The following is a 19,003-nucleotide window of genomic DNA, read 5'->3' as shown; positions in this document are numbered from 1 at the left end:
CAGACGGGACTTCCCCGGGCAGTGAGCACAGCTGCAGGCGCTGCCTCCGCGCGCGGCGGCTCTGGCCAGGCTGCGCGGCCCGGGGGAGGCCCCTTCAGTTTGGCCCAGGGGTCCAGAGGGGTGGGCCGGGGGTCACGGCGGGGGTCCCCTTGGGGTCTGCCCGGGGTCCCCTGGGGGTCGGGGCCGCGCCTCCCTCCCCGCGGCTGGGGCTGCAGCGTCAGCTCCGGCTTCCTCGGCTGCGCGGTGCCCGGGGCCCGGGGGTGCAGGAGGGCTCTGACCCCCGAATCCCCCCCACCCCTCCCAGGGGCGCCCTGACTCCCCAGGCGGGGTCCCCCGTCCCGCGGGGTCCTCACAAGCGCCCCCAGCCCCCCGCAACGCGCGGTCCCCACGCGCACCCCCGCCGGGCCGGCCGCTCTTCTCCTCCCGTGCACGGCGCCCCCCGCCCAGCTCCCGGCCGGCTCAGAACCCCGGCTCAGCCTCCGAGGGCCGGCGCGGCGCATGCGCGGACGCCCGGGCGCGCACATCCGGGTCTCCCGCGCACGCGCACGCGCAGCCGCCCCAACATGGCCGCCGCCGCCGCGCCGGTGAGTCCGCGTCCCGGTACCGCGCGGCGCTGGGGGGCGGGTCCCGGCTCGGGCTGGGCAGCGGGCGGCGAGGACGCCCCGCGGGTGTCGCCCCGTCCCGGCCACCCCGCCGCGGTGAGGCCGATCGCCCGTTTCTGCGGGTGTGGACACCTCCGCCTTCCCGCCCCGCTGTGTAGACACGTCCCCGTCACCCCGGCGGTGACCACGATCGCCCCTCCCCGCGGGTGTAGACACCCCCCCTCCCCCGCGGGTGTAGACACCCACCCCTGCGGGGGAGGACGCCCACCGGGCCTGCGCGCGCCTCCGCCCGCCCGCCGTCCCCGCCCCCCCTGCAGCCGGCGTCCCGCGTCGGGGGCCGGCGGGGCAGCGGCGCCTCACCCGGGACAGCCCGCGGCGGCCGCGGTTGTGGAAACGCGGGGTCTCTGGACCCAGGACACCCGAGAAGCCGCAGGTCCTCGTCTCGCGACCCCCGGCGCGGGCGCACCCCGGGAGGCCAGAGCTGCTGGCCGGCGGGCGGGGGTGGGGGGCAGCACGGAGCCTCCGGTGTGGCCAGGAGGAGGGACGCGGGCAGCCCCGCTTGGCTGGGCTCGAACCAGCTCCCTGGCGAGGAGGAACCCCAGACTCTTCCCAACCTGTCACCTGCGCCTCCGGGAGGGGGCGGGGGCGGGGGCAGCTGAGCCTGGCCTCGGTGGTCACACAGCCGAGAGGGAATCTCGCAGTCCTCGGTCGGGTGGCCACTGAGGCCAGGACCAGAGCGGGTGGGGATTTGCTCTTGCGGGGGATGCAGAGTCGGAGGCGCTGCTGCGGGCGCTCCAGAGGCGGGGGAGTAGAGGCTGGCGTCGTGGGCTGAGGTCCGGCGGGGCAGGCCTAGGCGGAGTCCTCCGCAGGGACCCCCCCTCGGAGAGGCGAGGGCCCCGAATGGGATCCTGCCCGCCCGGCGCACGCCGATTCTCATGACCGTGGCGGGTGCGTCTGCCCCAGTGGTTCTGACCCTGACGGACTCAACACCTGCGTGTTTTCTTTTAAACAGCCTTATGGAGTTGTGATTCGCATCCACAACCCACTCACAAGGCCGCCCCCGTGACCAGGCACCTCCATCTCCCCCGTCCCTCCCGCAGGACCGGATGTCAAGGGGGAGCGGAATCCACGGCGGCCCCTGGTGGGTGTGGAGTGGGGCGAGGTTGAGGGCGCGTCCCCGGCGCTGCTGACCGGCTGTGTCTGTGTGGACCGCGGTGTGTCTGCCGCTGACTGAACGGGCTGTCGAGCTTACTGAGGCGTGAGAGTTACTCTGGATCCCACTGCCTTCCCAGGTATGTGATTTGCAAATAGTTCATCCTGTTCCGCGCGTTGTCTTTTCACAGTCAGTGAAACATAAGAGTCATGAATAGGCACAGAGAATTGCTGCGTTATTTGGTTTGGTTAATCCAGTCTGGTTTCTGATCACATGTGCTTTTCTCGTATCCATGTTTCTGAAGATTTGCACCTCTTTTCTTTTGGATTTTTCTAGCATTAACTCTTGTGTTAATACTGGGTTGTTAGGTATATTTATGTTTTCCGGGAGCTGACAGACTGCTGGAATAGCTGCAGCATTTCACATGTCCATCCTCAGCGAGGGGCCCAGCTTCTCTGCACGCTACTTGTCAAACTTTAGAAAAGTGTCTGGCCAGATAAGTTCCATCCTCGCTGGTGAGTTAGCCCTTCTCAGACTGATGTGCAAACACCTCCCCCAATGTAGTAGCTCTCCGTTTAGTCCCCTGACAACTTCCTATGCTGTTGCTTTTTTTTTTTTTTTTAAAGATTTATTCATTTACACAAGAACCTGGGTACAGGCCAGATGTGCGGGAGGGTGAGAGGATTCACCAGAGACAGCGGGGAACAGAACGGGCAGACTGACCGAAATACACTGCTGAGGGGAGCAGAGGGCGAGAAAGGAGAGGTCTCCCTGGCCTTATGGGACCCTCGCCGGCAGGGATAGAACCAGCGCTGCAGAGGCTGTGGACAGCTTCATAGCACAGCGCTCATCCCCTGAGCCACCAGGGGAGGCCCCTGCGCTATTGCTTTTAACTTGATGTGGCGCCAGTGATCTACTTTGCTTTCATTTCCCTCCTACCAAAGAGCCCTCTATCATTGACTCCACAGAACTTTTATCACCAGTGTTTTTTTTCTCCTTTGTGTTTTGTGGTTTCCAGTCTTATGTCCACACCTTAATCCACGTGAGCTTATTTTTGTGTGTGGAGTTTGGGAGAGACCACTTTGATTCTCTCACATGAAATTGGCCAGTTTCCTCAGCACCGTTTGTTGAAGAGGTGTTTCTCTGAGCTAAGGCCGTGGCGTCTTTGTCATCAACTAGGTGTTGATGTATATGTGCTTTTATTTCTGGGATCTTGATTCTGTTCCATTCACAAATTTGTCTATTCCAGTACCACACACTTGCTTTATAATATAGTTTACAATTGAGCAACACGACAACTGCATTTTTCCTTTTTGTCAGTATTGCTTTAGCTGTTTGGGATCTTTTGCATTTCCATATAAATCTTAGTGTATTTATTCTATTTCCTTAAAAAAATTTTTTTTGAAGATTTATTTATGCATACAAGAGCTGGGGTACAGGCCAAAGATACAGGGGTAAGAGGATTCACCAGAGACAGAGTGGGGAACAGAACAGGCAGACTGACTGAAATCCACTGCTGAGGGGAGCAGTGAGGAGTCAGGAGAGGTCTGCTGCGCCATATGGGTAGTTCCCTGGCTGGCTGGGGATCAAACTCTGCTGCAGCAGAGGCTGCGGACTGTCTCATGGTGTGGTGCCTGACCCCTTGTGCCACCAGGGAGGCCCTATTTCCTTAAAAAATTTGATAGGGGGCCTCCCCAGTGGCGCAGCGGTTGAGTGCTGGGTTGCGAAGCTGCCCGCGGCCTCTGTGGTGCCGGTTCGATCCCCGGCTGCTCCCCGGCCACCTGAGGAGGGTTCCACATGGCGCGCAGACCTCTCCTGCCGCCCGCTGCTCCCCTCAGCAGTGTACTTTGGTCTTTCTGCCTGCTCTGCTCCCCGCTCTGGCTCTGGTGAATTCTCTCACCCTCTGGCGCTTCTGACTATACCCAGTGCATGTATAAACAAAAACAAAACAAACAAATATATAAATAAATGAAACATGCCTCTATAAAAAAAAAATTTGATAGGAATTTTGATAGGGATTGGATTGAATCTATATATTGCTTTTGGTGCAGTGGACATTTTTGACTATGTTCTTCCCATTCATGATACAGGCTATTTTTCCACCTCCGTGTGTGTTGTTACATGTCTTTTCACGGTGTCTTATAGTTTTCCTTGTATACGATTTGTTAAATTTGTTCGGGGGGGGGGATTATTCCTAGGTTTTTAATTCTTTTTTTTAAAGATTGATTTATTTATACAAGAACTTGGGTACAGGTCAGAGGTGTGGGGGGTGAGAGGATTCACCAGAGACAGAGTGGGAAACAGAACAGGTGGATCCACTGAAATCCACTGCTGAGGGGAGCAGCGGGGAGACAGGAGAGGTCTGCTGCGCCATGTGGGTAGCTCCCTGGCCAGGGATCGAACTCGTACTGCAGAGGCTGCGGACAGCTTCATAGGTAGCATCCTAACCCCTTGTGCCACCAGGGAGGCCGGTTTTTAATTCTTTTTAATGCGATGTAAGGAGGATTGTTTTCTTAATTTCTTTCTCTTTTTACTTGTTATTTGCAAATAGGAACGCAGCAGATTTTTCTGTGTTTTCTGCTATGCTCATTTATTGTTTCTGACAGCTTTTTTTTTTTTTAAAGATTTATTTATTTTTTAATTTATTTATACAAGCACTGGGTACAGTCAGAAGCACGGGAGGGTGAGAGAATTCACCAGAGCCAGAGCGGGGAGCAGAGCAGGCAGAAGGACCGAAGGACACTGCTGAGGGGAGCAGCGGGCGGCAGGAGAGGTCTGCGCGCCATGTGGGACCCTCCTCCGGTGGCCGGGGAGCAGCCGGGGATCGAACCAGCGCTGCAGAGGCTGCGGGCAGCTTCACAACCCAGCGCTCAACCGCTGCGCCACCGGGGAGGCCCTCTGACAGCTTTTTGATATCTCAAAGGTCTGGTTGGTTAACTTACCACTTTATCGAAGTATCACTGCATCTTAACATACATTTCATAACATACTTGCACTTCATTATAAGTCAATATCTGTGTGTAGACAAATGACTCCATTAGGATTTACTATGTAATTATATATATCCTCTGCAAATAAATTTCTTGTTGTCTGATTGCTCTGGCTAAGATTCTCTTTCATCTGTGAATTACTGAGAAATAGATTTTCCTCTTTTCAAAGAAATAGTGGTTTGCTTAACTCATAGATTTTATTTGGTTTTCTTGCTGTCCCTGATTCTTAAATTGGCTGCATTACCATCGAGACCATGGTCTAGCCTTCCTTTTGTCTTTTCTTCAGCCTGGTCACAGAGCAGTGTTAGCAAATGGTCCCCTTTTTGTGATGGGTTTGGCGCCAACATACATGATTCCTTATCAGCTGTGTGATTAGGCTAATTGTGTCCTTTCCTCCTTATCTCTATGCAATTTTTCTCAATTTCTGCTTTTTTTTTTTTTCAAAGATTTATTTATTTTTATACAAGTCTGGGGTACAGGCCAGAGGCACGGGAGGGCGAGAGGATTGTAATTTGCTGTTAATGTGGAAATCTGGGGCCTCTCTACTGGCGCAGGGGTTGAGTCTCAGCGCTATCAGGCTATGGCCTGAGTTCAATCCTTGGCCAGGGAGCTGACCCACATGGCGTGGCAGTCCTCTCCTGTCTTACCCACTGGTCCCCTCAACAGTGTATCTGCCTGTTCTGCTCCCCACTGTGTCTCTGGTGAATCCTCTCACCACTCAAATCTCTGGCCTATACCCCAGCTCTTGTATACATAAATAATAATATACATAAATAAATAAATTTTTTTTAAAAAAAGAAAGTTGAAGCATTTAAAATAAATATATGTATAATCATATTAAAGACAGGCTGTTGGATCTCCCTGGTGGCCTAGGGGGGTAAGTAAGCCTCAGCACTGTCACAGCAATGGCCTGAGTTCGATCCCTCGCCAGGGAGCTGGCCCACAGGATGCAGCAGACCCCTCCTGTCTCCCTGCTGCTCCCCTCAGCAGTGTATTTCAGTGGATCCACCTGTTCTGCCCCCCACTCTTTCTCTGGTGAGTCCTCTTACCCCCCGCACCTCTGGCCTGTACCCTAGTTCTTCTACCCAAAAATAAATAAAATCTTTAAAAAATGTAGAAATTTGTGCCAGTATTTTATTGCTATTATCATATCTGAAGTTTATCATTGGTTATCGAAGAGCCATTAAGTCTCTGTTTTGTTAGCTTTTGTTCCCTCCTCTTTGCTTTTATCTCCTATATCCTTTTACTTTAGGTCTGTTACAAGCACATTTTAAAACCGCCTGTGACACGGTGTCTTTATGACACAGTGGGCCTTGATGACACCGTGGGCCTTGATGACACCATTTGACCTGATTTTCTGTATTTTGCCTCTTACATCTGGATTTTTCCACTTCCACACAATGACATCTAAGGCTCGATCATTCTGTGTTGACCCAGCTGCTTAAACACCCTTAAATACAGTCAGCATTTCTTCTCAGAACCTTCCATTGCTTTTCATTCCCTTATCTGTGCTCTCCTTGCTGGCCTTGAAGACAGTCTCCTTAGGCGTGGGTGGATGTTCGTGTGTGCTTGGGCCGCACGCCCTCTGAACTGTGAGGCTGCAGAGAAATTGCTGAGGCCTGGGATGTGTCTCCTGTATATTGTGACGGCGCCTACCACAGGGCCCTGCTGAGCTGACCGGCCGCTGCTGCACGCCATCCACTATCTTCCTGCACAGCCTGCCCAGGCTTTCTGTTTTCACACCCAGTTGTATTTTGTGATGCCTGAATGGTGGTGAGAATGGCAGGTGCTCATGTTTTCAGGACATTTCTGCTGTCTCGTATGGAGAAGTTCTTTGTATCCTTTCCCCGCCTTTTTATTTTTTGTGCTGTCCTGTAAAAATACTTTGTAGAGCCTTTGTCTGTCTTATGTTTTATTATTGTCTGTCTTCTATTTTATCTTTCCATCTGCCACTTATTTGCATCTTACTGTATCTTGTGTGGAAATTTTATTTTTGATGTCAAATGCAGTAATCCTTGCCCGTGTGGTTTTTGCTGGTTCAGCCTGTTGATGAAAACTACGTAGTTTAAACTTTGCTTTGTATACTGAGGTCTTTTTCCACCTGGAATTTAGAAAGTATATATTCTGATATGAGTCTCATTTCACCTAAATCAAATAGGGAGAGTCAGTTATTGTGCCATCATGAAACCAAGGGGTCAGAGGGTGGTTGAAAGCAGCTCTGCAAAGGTAAATATACCAGCTTCAGTGGCCCTAGCTCAGAGCTAAACTCAGATAACTTTAATTCTCCCAATGGCCCTGCACAGTGGTCACTGACAGTTCCAGGACTCCCAGAACTGCCCACTCGCCAAGACTGTATAGCATCCCACCCAAGAAGACAGAACTCTGACCACAAAGCTGAGGTGAGACCTGCTCAGTCACCGCCACTGTAAGCAGTGCGGAGCCAGGATTTGGACCTTGTGCTGACTGTTGGCGTGGCCAGTGGGTGTTGGGGTGGCTCACGCTGGAATAGCAGTGGCCAACAAGCTGTTTCAGTGTGAGCCCTAACACCTGGCCTCTGGTCTCCCCCGTCTCAGACTAATCCTTTTGGTGAAATTTACCCGATTCTGTGCCTCCTGCCTCCAATAGAAGGATGACAGTGGTATGTGGACTCTCTTTGAATTTGTTCTTGGCTCCATCCTGACTCAATTTACCTCCTCTTGTGGGTGTGAATTTGAAAGAGAAAATAACGCACCCACATGCCTTGCCTCTCATTATTTTTCATTCCTCTTACAGATATAACTTGTACTTCAGTCTGTATTTGTTTTCTTCTTTTAGCCTGGGACTCCAGGTTGAAAATGACAGCTCAGAATATCCCTGAGGAAGAGAGATCCTGTGACAAGGACATGGAAGAATTGATGAAGGAAGGTCCCCACTTTTCCACTCCAGGTGACAGCTGGGACTGCAAGGACCAGGAGGGACGTTTGAGGAAATCAGTTTTAACTCAGGAGAAGCCAGAAACTCGGGAAGCCATTTGTGACTATCCTGGATTGGGGGAACCTTTCAGTGCAAGCTCAGGCCTTTTACCAGCTCGGAGAATTCCTACAACAAATGGTTTCCATATGTATGACTCAGACGTCACAGGTCTGGATAGTGCCCCAACTATGCAGAAAACTTGTGCAGCTAAAAAAAGCAGTGACGGTGACTTCAACCATTCCTTGGAAGTTATCCAACTTGGGAGAAATCAAACGAGCGAGAAATCCTATAAATACGCTGAAAATGTTAACTCTTTCAACCATTTTACTCCTCTTGGTGAACAAAAAGTAATGAAGAGAGGGAAGAAACTGTATGAAGGTAAGGACTTTAGGAACTTCTTTCCCCTTAGTTCATCTCTTAATGAAAACAGAAGGAATCACCCTGGAGAGAAACTGTACAAATGTACTGAATGTGACAAGTGCTTCAAACGGAACGCTTCTCTAGTGCTGCATCACCGAACTCACACCGGAGAGAAACCTTATACTTGTAACGAGTGTGGAAAATCCTTCTCCAAGAACTACAACCTGATAGTGCATCAAAGAATTCATACAGGGGAGAAGCCCTATAAATGCAGTAAATGTGGGAAAGCCTTCAGTGATGGTTCTGCTCTGACACAGCACCAGAGAATTCACACCGGGGAGAAACCTTACGAATGTCTTGAATGTGGAAAAACTTTCAACCGAAATTCATCCTTGATCTTGCATCAAAGAACTCACACAGGGGAAAAACCATATAGGTGTAATGAGTGTGGGAAGCCTTTCACGGATATCTCCCATCTCACCGTGCACATCAGAATCCATACTGGAGAGAAACCCTACGAATGTAGCAAATGTGGGAAGGCCTTCCGAGATGGCTCCTACCTCACCCAGCACGAGAGGACTCACACTGGAGAAAAGCCCTTTGAATGTGTGGAGTGTGGTAAGTCCTTCAACCGTAATTCTCACCTTATCGTGCATCAGAAAATCCATTCTGGAGAGAAGCCCTACGAATGTAAAGAGTGTGGGAAGACCTTCATTGAGAGTGCTTACCTCATCAGGCACCAGAGAATTCATACTGGCGAGAAACCCTATGGCTGTAACCAGTGTCAGAAGCTTTTCCGGAACATTGCTGGCCTCATCCGACACCAGAGAACTCATACTGGTGAGAAGCCCTATGAGTGTAATCAGTGCGGCAAAGCTTTCAGGGACAGCTCCTGTCTGAGCAAGCACCAGCGGATTCACACTAAAGAGACCCCGTACCAGTGTCCAGAGTGTGGGAAGTCCTTCAAGCAGAACTCTCACCTTGCGGTACATCAGAGACTTCACAGCAGGGAGGGCCCCAGCCGATGTCCTCAGTGCGGGAAGACATTCCGAAGGAGCTCGTCCCTCATCCGACATCAGAGGACACACCCTGGAGAGCAACCCACGGAAACTTAATGAAACGGCCACACTCATTGCCTGCTTGTTGTCCAAGATCTATGTTAAGAAGGAATGTCCTCGGGGGAAGCTACCCTCTCGGTAGAACAGCATTCTCCAGACTATCCGGAAAACACTGAGTGTGAGACACCCCTTAACCATACTAATAAAACTCTGGATTTGGGGGCTCATGGAGAGAACATGGGGCGGTGATACGGAAAAGGCTTCAGCCCATGCCTCACATGGTAGCACATACACTGGATTAAAGCCTGTGAATGGCAGAAGAAACTTCTCTGGAGATCCCCACTCACTCCTTCATCAGTGTGTCCCTGCAAGAACCGTGAACACGTTCAGTAAGGAATCCTCGCGAGGAGCCCCTTGGTGGGGACTGTCGCCTTACTGGACAGAAGCAAACGCTGCCTAAGATCAGGCGTGGTCAGTGAGAGCAGCTCTTGGCTGGAGCTCTTTCCTGTCTTTTCTGTGTCAGCAGAGACAGCTGACGAGGCGCCACACAACATTCCACTTGACTCTTTGAATGTATTTCTGTGTTCAGGTCCCCTAGGTGCTGAGGACTCACTTCAGGAGGAGAGCGGGACAGGAAAATTGCTTGTGAGTGAAAATGACGTTCTCCCTCTTCAGAAAAGACTGAAGTGGATTCATACTAAGGTGGAAAGGGCTGCTGCCGAGGAACTCGATTTGTTGCTTTATTTGTATGAAAAATTAGAGTTATGTTTGTGTTAACACCTCCCTGCTGTGTGTTGAGGGCCCATCTAAGTTGTGCCATACAACCACGTTCAACCGCAATTACAAAGGGCTTGTTCTCCAGCTGAAAATGTTTCTCATGTGGCAGCAACCACCAGGTAGACAAAACCAGTTTTGCTGTTGTTACAGGCAGGTAAAGAAAGGCACACATCTGGATGTAGACTGGAAGCTCATCATGGAAAAATAAATGGTTTTCTTAGCAGACTGGAATTTTGTATGATTTATTTCTTGATTATAAATCAGACGTTACTAATGTAATACCACATCGTAATTTAACGTAAATCACTACAATAATTTGGTAAGGAATAATAAGGTGCTGCCCAAAGAGGTGGTTTTGGAGAAACCCGGCTTTATCATAAAGACTAGATCAGGTTCAGCCAGCGGCAGACAAAGTGTGAGGGGACTCGCGGCCAAAGTGTCTCTGGAGTCAGAGCAGCCCAGGCCCCATGGCGTAAATTTCCTTGTGTTGGGTCTTTTTTTTTCATGCATTCATTTAGTTGACAAGTTTTTTTTTTTTTTTTTTAAAGATTTATTTATTTATTTATACAAGCACTGGGTACAGTCAGAAGTGCAGGAGGGTGAGAGAATTCACCAGAGCCAGAGCGGGGAGCAGAGCAGGCAGAAGGACCGAAGGACACTGCTGAGGGGAGCAGCGGGCAGCAGGAGAGGCCTGCACGCCATGGGGGACCCTCCTCAGGTGGCCGGGGAGCAGCCGGGGATCGAACCGGCGCTGCAGAGTCTGCGGGCACCTTCGCAACCCAGGGCTCAACCGCTGTGCCACTGGGGAGGCCCTTGTGTTGGGTCTTGGTGGGTCCCTTCTTAACTGCTTTAGGATTTAACCATTTGGGACTGAATGCGTGTCTAAACAGCGCCAAGGGTCTTTGCTGACAATGCTGGTTTGCTTTATAAGTCTCAGTAACACAACTGCTCCTGCGAGTCTCAAGCCAGAAGTAGGCAGGGAAAGGAGAGGGAAGGGGTGGAGGAAGTAACCTCAAAATGGGAATGAGAGGGCCTCCCTGGTGGCACAGCAGTTGGGCGCTGGGCTGCGAAGCTGCCCGCAGCCTCTGCAGCTCTGGTTCGATCCCCGGCCCCCAGCGAGGGTCCCACATGGTGCGCAGACCTCTCCTGCTGCCCGCTGCTCCCCTCAGCAGTGTACTTCGGTCCTTCTGCCTGCTCTGCTCCCCGCTCTGGCTCTGGTGAATTCTCTCACCCACCTGTGCTTCTGACTGTACCCAGTGCTTGCATAAATAAATAAATCTTTAAAAAAAAAAAAAAGGGGGGGGAATGAGGCAGCTGCTTCCACAAGTGTCCGGGCATTAGAACAACTGTCTCATTCCCCTACACAGCCAGTTCACACTCATCTTCAACCCTCCTGTCCCACGGTCTCTTCAAATACCTCTGCCTCTGGTCCAGAGCTTGGTTCTGCCCAGAACTTTGGGATGGATTTTAGTTGAAGTTCTAGGAATTCATAAGGTTACTGTTTGGGCCTCCCTGGTGGCGCAGCGGGTTGAGCGCAGAGCTGTGAAGCTGTCCACAGCCTCTGCAGCGCCGGTTCCATCCCAGCAAGCCAGATTCCCACATGGCGCTGCAGACCTCTCCTGTCTCCCCGCTGCTCCCTCAACAGTGTATTTCAGTCAGTCTGCCTGTTCTGTTCTCCACGTCTCTGGTGAATCCTCTCACCCCATGCATCTCTGGCCTGTACCCCAGTTCTTGTATGCATAAAATAAATCTTAAAAAAAAAAAGGTTACTATTTGTAATTTTGTGATTTATAGGAAATAGGTATTTGAGATGACCAAGATACAGTTCTTGTGTGTCTGGTCTTCATCCACAGCTGCCATCCCCAGAACTTGGAATATCCCCAGCAATGGGAGCACCTTCTGTCATAATACTGGGTCTTTCGTCCCTGGTTCTTAAGTAAAAGAAAAGTTATGGAGGTTTGAGGGGTGTCTTGTCATTCTTAATGGGTGTCTCTCAAAGGAAACTAATGGGAAGCACCCTGGGCTGGAGACTGCTATGACCCTAGAGGGGGAACTTCCAGTCAGGACCTGACTTCCTCGGGTGTGGCGCTCTCCTGCCAGTGAATGTCAGGATCAGAGCCCCTGAGCTGTGCAGGAGAAACAGGGTGACAGTGAGCATGCCCCCCGCCACCCTAGCCTTCAGGTTGCTGAGCCTGGCAGGCCCACGCCAGGGAACAGACCAGTGACGGCTTTCAGCACGAACGCGTTTCTGGAGAGTTCTCCAAGAAAAGGCTGGAGTCAGTCCTGTCACCCGCCTCCTCCGCAAGATTTGGGCTCCTGTTGGGGAGCGGCACCCAGGGGGTTCTGATGATAAATAAACGTCTTGGTCTGTGGGAGACGCTAGTTCGGAAGGAGAAGGTCTGCGTGGCAGGGCCGACCGAGACTTGCAAGGCCTGGGCTGCCCTGGGTGTGCCCCAACATCCTCTCCAGTTACTGGAGCCAGGGAAGCCACTTACCAGCCTGCGGGGGTCTGGGCGCGAGGCCCTCGGACACTGTCTCCCAGTCCACATAAGATGGAAAGCGCCACCCTATCCCTCGGCTCCCCAGGTCCTGTCCCCCCCACTTTCGAGCAGGTCACTCTGGACACCTGAGCTGCGCTGTTGGGGTCTCTGCTAGGTCTCCCCATCCCAGGCGAGGCCCCGCTGCCTCTAGGCACAAATGGGCCGGGGCTCAGCATGGTCCCAGGGCCTCCCGACGGCCCCACGCCCCCTGCTGTCCCGCTCATACTGTCCCCCTACGGTTTCTTGGGGAAAGAAGACCCCCCACAAACCAGGGCTGCTAGCCGGACCATTTGAAGCCAGCGGGAGCCAAGGCGTTCCATCTGGCACACGCTGAGCCTGCACAGCTGCCTCCTTCTAAGGAGGTGGCCTGGAGTGTCCAGAAAAGGGATGACACCCCCAAAAGCCCCCTGCGCTGGCCGATTGGGTAGGAGGCCGACACACCCAACCAAAGATGTGGTTTCCCTGGCATCCGGGGGTGGCCCCACCCCTGCCCAGGACATGGCAGCGGGTTCTTAGGTGACGCTGAAACGGCAGAACTTGGGGTATGGTGGGGAGCCAGGGGGAGGATATTACATTAGTTTCGTCTGCGCCTTCGGTTCAGCTGGGACTATTAAGGTGACAGTCAACAGCTAACGTCCCCCAGAGCACCTCGATCTGCCACTTTCTTAGTGCTTTTAAGTAACCAAGTGAATCCCAGCAGGAGGCGCTTTCACCTACTGGGAACCCCTACTGTGATCAAGAGCTTCAACTCACCGACCCAGCCCAACTGGTGGCCGGTGACCAGAACCAGGTGACAACTTTCATGGGGGTCTAAGGGCGGGGCTCCTCACTGCCGGAGGGCCAGGGACACGGCGGGTTCAGGGATCGAGGAAATACCGGGAAACTCCTAGTTAAATTATATAGAAGCAAAAGCACATTAACCCTCAGCGTGAAAAAGCTGTTCAAGAGTTAATGCCCTTGGGCCTCCCTGGTGGCGCAGCGGGTTGAGCGCAGCGCTGTGAGTCTGTCCACAGCCTCCGCAGCACAAGTTCCATCCCCGGCGAGGGAGCTACCCACACGGTACGGCAGACCTCTCCTGTCTCCCCGCTGCTCGCCTCAGCCGGGTGTTTCAGGTGGTCTGCCTGTTCTGCTCTCCAGTCTGTCTCTGGTGAATCCTCTCACCACTCAAACCTCTGGCCTGTACCCCAGCTCTTGTGTGCATACATCAATCTTTAAAAAAAAAAAGTTAATGCCCTTTGCCCATTTCTCAATAGCTAGGCCTTGTGAAACAGGTCTAGCTTAACCCAAGGAAGGATCTTCCTCTTTCTGTGTCATGGCGACGCCCATTTGTGACACCGCGTGTCCTGGGGGGAGCTGGCGGCAGCACAGAGCAGCGAGCGCCTACCAGAGCCTGCCAGGCTCCCCAGCAGTGGCTTCCGTTTCAAGCCTCCTAAACAAATGGATCCAACTCCAGTGCATATAAAGAATGATTTATTGCAAGATAGCGCGAGTTGCTCTAGGGATAGACGCTGATGCTTTGACGTGACCCTCACACCCGTGGGACCGTGGCCTGTGCCTCCACCAAACACTCCACACACGAATCAGGACAGTCTGCATCGAAACAACTCAGCGTGGGCGGTGACTCCCCCAGGACGGCGCTCGCACCCCCACACCCGGCAGCTGTTCCTGCAAACATCAGAGTCAACTTGCGCCCTCAGAGGGACCGTCCCCCAGAGCCCAACGTGCAGTGACGGTGGATTCAGACCACGCTTGGCTCTTTCACGCGGAAGGCACTGCGGGTTCCTCTCCATCCTGCGTGCAGGGTGGCGTGGCCCTGGCCGCTCCCGGTGCTCAAACCTTGTGGCAGGGACTGAGGCAAGTCCCTGCATGGTCACCCCCAGACCCAGAACGTGCCCCACCTCTCCTGTGTTCTCCGCTGTAATGTCAGCGGGCGCGTGTGGCTGAAGGGGTTCCACCCTCTCCCCCCGCGCCCCACTGACCTGGCATCCAGGGACGGCTGAACGAGCGTTCCATGTCTCCTGACCCATCCCTGTGAGCCCGCTGGGGGTGTCTGTGGCGTGTGCTGGGCCCGAGTCCATGCGCGCACAGGTCTGTCTGGACACGCGCGGGGCCGAGTCACAGCTACCAAGACGTGCACCCCGCGGGAGCTCTCTGGTGTGTGGCCAGCGAGGAGCTGGGGCCGAAGGCGTGGGGCCGCTCCCCGTGCGCGCGCAGGTGCTGCGCCAGGTGCGCTCGGGCGGAAGGCCTGGCCGCAGGCCCCGCAGGTGAACGGCCTCTCCCCGGTGTGCGCGCTCGCGCTGGCCCGAGGAGGACCTGACGCCGAGGCCTGGCCGCCCTGGCCGCACGCGTAGGGCCTCTCGCCAGGCCTCCCCAGTCCCCGCGCGCGGGGCTTCCCTTCCGCGGGGCCTCCCGGGCCAGCTGCCGGGGCCAGACGCCGCCTCCACCCCGGGGTCCTCCACAGGCGGGAGCCTGGCCGCTCCCGAGTCATGGGCAGCGGTGGCCGACGGGGGCGCAGCCTCAGGCCTTCCGGGAGCCCCCCACCCTGCGGCTGCACCCCGAAGGCCGGCTCCCGGGGGGTCAAGGCCGCCTGCCCCGCGCGGAGCCCTGGGGGCTCACAGGTCCGTTCCCAGGAGCCCTCGGGTCTCCCCTGCCGGGGCCCCGCAGGCCACCCCACAGGAGCCTCCGCCGGGACCCCGCGGGCCGCTCCTCAGAGGTGTCCTGCCTCGGGGCTGTGCCTCGGGGCTCGGGTCCGCGCCCGGCTGAGACACAGACTTGGCACCGCCCCAACCCCGTCTGCGGCGGGCAGCGGCGCAGGGAGCCGGCGGGCTTGGAAAGGCCAAAGCACAGGCTGCGGCCGCTTGCGGACAAGGTCACGCACGCAGGGAAGGCGCGGGACGGGGAGGGGCGCACGGGGCTGAGGCGCGCCGCGGAGGACGGGACAAGGGGGGAGCGCAGCGGCCTGGGGAGCCGGGTCGGCTGCCAGGCCTGGCGCCACCGTGTGCTCGCTGGCCACGCACCAGAGAGCTCCCGCGGGGTGCACGTCTTGGTAGCTGTGACTCGGCCCCACGCGTGTCCAGACAGACCTGTGCGCGCATGGACTCGGGCCCAGCACACGCCACAGGTCAGGTCAGCCGCTCACCGCGCAGCCAGAGCACCCCCCAGAAGCAGCCGCGCTCCCCGAACCCCAACCGCTGCATCACCCCCGGGGGTGGGGCTCTGGGGCCGCCCTGACCCACCGGCTGCTCGTCCCTCTTAACCACCGGAGACACCGGCCCCCGCGCCCCCGCGCCCCGCAGAGGCCAGTGGCTGCGCTGAGTGGACGAGCAACGCCACCCCCACCCCCCCCCGCCGGCAGCGCTGTCCCCCTCGAGCTGCAGCCCCAGACACTGCACCGGCCCAGGGTCGGGACGGCGGCCGTTTCCTCACGCTCCAGTGACCCGGCGAAGGAACGGAAGGTCAGTCCAGGCTTCGGCTCCGGAGACTCCAGCCGTGGGCCGGGAGGGCTTGTCGGGGCGCCGCTGCGGGGGCTCTCGGGCCTTTGTGCTGGGCCCAGGTCAGCTCGCGGCCCCCACCCCGCGGCCGCTGCCTCACGCCCCCACCCCGGCTTCCTGCTCCTCCGCCTGGGCGCTCGCCTTCACCAGACCCCCCACCGTCCCCTGTCGTCCTGACGTGATTCGCGTCCCGCCCGCCCAGCAAAACCTTGCGAGCGGTCACGGCAGCCACGCCGGCCCCCGCCGGAAGAATCCGGAGCAGACGGGCGGGCCCCCAGGGGCACGGGCGACCGCACCTGGCGCTCACCTCTGGGGACTCCCGGGTCCTGCGCGCGAGGCTCCACATCCTGCGCCGGGGACACCCCCACGTGAGCAGGGTCCCCGGCCCGCCCAGCCCAGCCACCGCCCTCAGCCCGCGGCGCCAGGTCCTGGCCTCGCCCACGGAGACCAGCAGCCCCAAGGTCTCCAGCATCACATCTCCCTGCAGGGCCCTCTGGGCCGGCGCCAGCCGCCCCCACGCCTCAGGGGGGAAGTCCACGACTACGTCTGCGAAGGTCACTTGCCCCTGAAACACACACAGCAGGAGGGGCTGGGGTGGGGGCACAGCCTGGAAGCCCCCCCAGGCCCGAGCGGGCGCATGCACTGGGGACCCCGGCCCCCAAGCTGCCAGGGAACAGAGATGGGGTCGTCGGAGACAGGCCGGGCCTGCACTACCTGATTCCGGACACTTGCCCACTGGGGCCAGTGCTGGGTTCTGGGTGGCTCTGGGCCCCCCGTCACCCCCACACTCACGCCCTGGTCCTCCACAGGCGGCTTGTTTGGATTCGGGACATTGTGACTTTCTTCACGGCCCAGGGGGTCAGGCACAGACCCGTCCCTGAGGACCGTCACCTCCCGAAAGCGCATGGCACAGTCACAGCTGATGGGGTCCCGGGCCCGGGAAGGGGGTCGGGGCACCAGACTCTGGGCCCTGGCCTAATGGGCAGCGCGTGGCCCTGCTGGAAAGCCTCCCCTCCTGGGGCCAGTGCAGCAGAGGCTGCGAAGTGAGCAGAGGAGGGACGCGCTGGCGCAGCAGGGGACCTGAGGGGTCCAGGAGGCAGCAGGCAATTGCAAGCCAGGACCCCTCGCCTCTGGGGACCCAGGTGAGGCGACTTGCCTCTGAGCTTGGCTTCCTCCTCTTTCCCATGCCACGGGCTGACGTGGGGGCTGAAGAAGGTGACATGGACCCAACACTGACCCTGCGGTCCCCGTCTGGTGGTTCTGTGCACGTGGCAGAAACGGCCGATCTGCGTCCCAAGGCCCAAGCCCCACGTTGCTGGCCTAGGAGGCTGCTGCTTCTGGCCGGCCCTCCCCAAACAGCCTAGCAAGTTCCCACTGCAGAGCTCCAGCCCCGTCCGTCCTCTGCCAGGCACGTCCTTCCTGTGCACCTCAACCTCGCTTCCTCCCCTCCTGTGAGGCCAAGGAGACCTTGCTGGACGGGTCAGTGCCTGGTCCCCAAGTCCGTCCCCCTCCGTGCCTGGTTCCCCGCACACCACTCGGCTCGCTTAGATCCCTGGTGAGGACCCGGAGCGCCAAGAGTAGGGCGGCTCCTGCCCCTGTAACTCCTGGAAGCGTTGGGCCCCAGCACATCCTCAGCACGGTGGCCGAGGGACCAGACGGACAGCGAAGTGGGCGAACGGGCCCAGAAACCTGTGCTGAGCACGGCCCAGACATGTCAGTGGAGTGGATGGGTTCGGGCCGCCCGAGCGCGGTGTCGGCAGGGAATCCGAGGTCTTTTCAGGGGACGGGATGACACATGGCGGGGAGGGCGTGGACTGAGCTGAGACGCGCGCCTGGCAGGGGCAGCGAGAGAACAGAGCTCCCAAGGCTGAAAGGAGCCTGGTGGAGACCCAGGTCAGGGATCAGCGGCCAGAGGGAGGCCGGTGGGGCATTCAACGCGGCCTCAGCAGCGAGGAGCCCAGCGGTCATCCCCTCCTCTGGCCTGTGGCAGAAGAGCTGGCAGTTCTGGGGAAAAAAGGACGTGAGACTGGGCAGGTGCCTGCAGTGACCCTAAGCTTTGGGACCCTGTGAGCAGGTAGAAGGCGCTTTGGCTGCCGGGGCCCGAGCCAGCACCCAAGGAAAACCCAAGAGCGCTGGAACCTCAGGTTGCATCCCAGCGCCTGTGTCTGCTCAGTGCTTTTAGTTTTTAACTTTTATTTATGTAATGGGAGAGCTGGGGTACAGGATGGAGGCTGGGGGTGTGCGTGAGAGGACTCCCCAGAGACAGAGCAGGGACTGAAATCCACGGCTGAGGGGAGCAGCGGGGAGACAGGAGAGGTCGGCCATGCCCTGCGGGTCACTCCCTGGCAGGGGATCGAACTCGTGTGCAGTGACTGGTGACAGCTTCACAACGTGACACCAACCCTGCGCCCGCAGGGGCTATTCCAGCGCCTGTTTCGGGTGTTCTTCAGAGGCTGCTCCTCGGACGCTTGGGGTGCTGCTCCCAGTGTTAGGCGGAAAAGGCTGTCCTAAAGCTAATTCCATACAGGCTTTGTGGACTCCACCCCCCACCCCAGACCAAAGCCAAAGACACTGGGAACTCCACATCCCATCCCCACCCAAGGGAAGGAAACTGCTATGGGGCAACCCGGATATAAAACGGGCTCCTGGCTGTGGGTCCTCACCCGCGCCCTTAAAAGGGACTTACGAACACTCCACTGCAGACACACAAAAGGTTCATAAAAGGTTTATTGACAAGAGAAAAGGAAAGAAGGAAAATGGACAACTCAGGGAGAAAATAGGGAAATAAAGTCTTTCATGCGTCCTACCCGATCCGCAGGCCTGGAAACCCAAAGGCCCTCTCCGAGCTGGCCGGACGCTGCGAGCTGGCGGGGAGCCAACATGAGGGACCCCCCAAAGCCCACGTGTCTGGCTTTATACCCACCTGGCTGCTGAACCCCACCCTCAGGTCCCAGCCACCTTCCCTTGGGTGGTGACGGGATGTGGAGTTCCCAGTGGCTTTGGCTTTGGCCTGGGGCGGGGGTGGAGTCCACAAAGCCCGTATGGGATGAGCTTCAGGACAGCCTCTCCCCCTAAGGCCA

The 19,003-nt window shown here is 56.6% G+C and overlaps 1 protein-coding gene across 4 annotated transcripts; it reads left to right on the top strand.

The window, feature by feature from the left end:
* The first annotated feature begins 546 nt into the window (after nucleotides 1-546).
* ZNF329 (zinc finger protein 329) lies at nucleotides 547-10,412 on the top strand. 4 transcript variants are annotated; one of them, XM_037517294.2, is made up of 3 exons: nucleotides 547-584; nucleotides 1,615-1,894; nucleotides 7,560-10,412. In XM_037517294.2, exon 3 carries the CDS (start codon nucleotides 7,580-7,582, stop codon nucleotides 9,170-9,172), a length of 1,593 nt encoding a protein of 530 aa, XP_037373191.1. In that variant the 5' UTR covers nucleotides 547-584; nucleotides 1,615-1,894; nucleotides 7,560-7,579; the 3' UTR covers nucleotides 9,173-10,412. The 4 variants fall into 4 exon arrangements, with proteins under 4 accessions (XP_037373191.1, XP_054553385.1, XP_037373192.1 ...); XM_054697410.1 differs by having other exon boundaries at nucleotides 568-584; nucleotides 1,703-1,894; XM_037517295.2 differs by lacking the exon at nucleotides 547-584 and adding an exon at nucleotides 1,009-1,035.
* Nucleotides 10,413-19,003: the final 8,591 nt, after the last annotated feature.

This window comes from Talpa occidentalis, unplaced genomic scaffold (genome assembly GCF_014898055.3).
Source record: "Talpa occidentalis isolate TD23 unplaced genomic scaffold, MPIMG_talOcc4v2.1 talOcc4.17, whole genome shotgun sequence".
NCBI classification, from domain to species: domain Eukaryota; kingdom Metazoa; phylum Chordata; class Mammalia; order Eulipotyphla; family Talpidae; genus Talpa; species Talpa occidentalis.
This window is presented reverse-complemented; position numbering and strand designations above follow the sequence as displayed.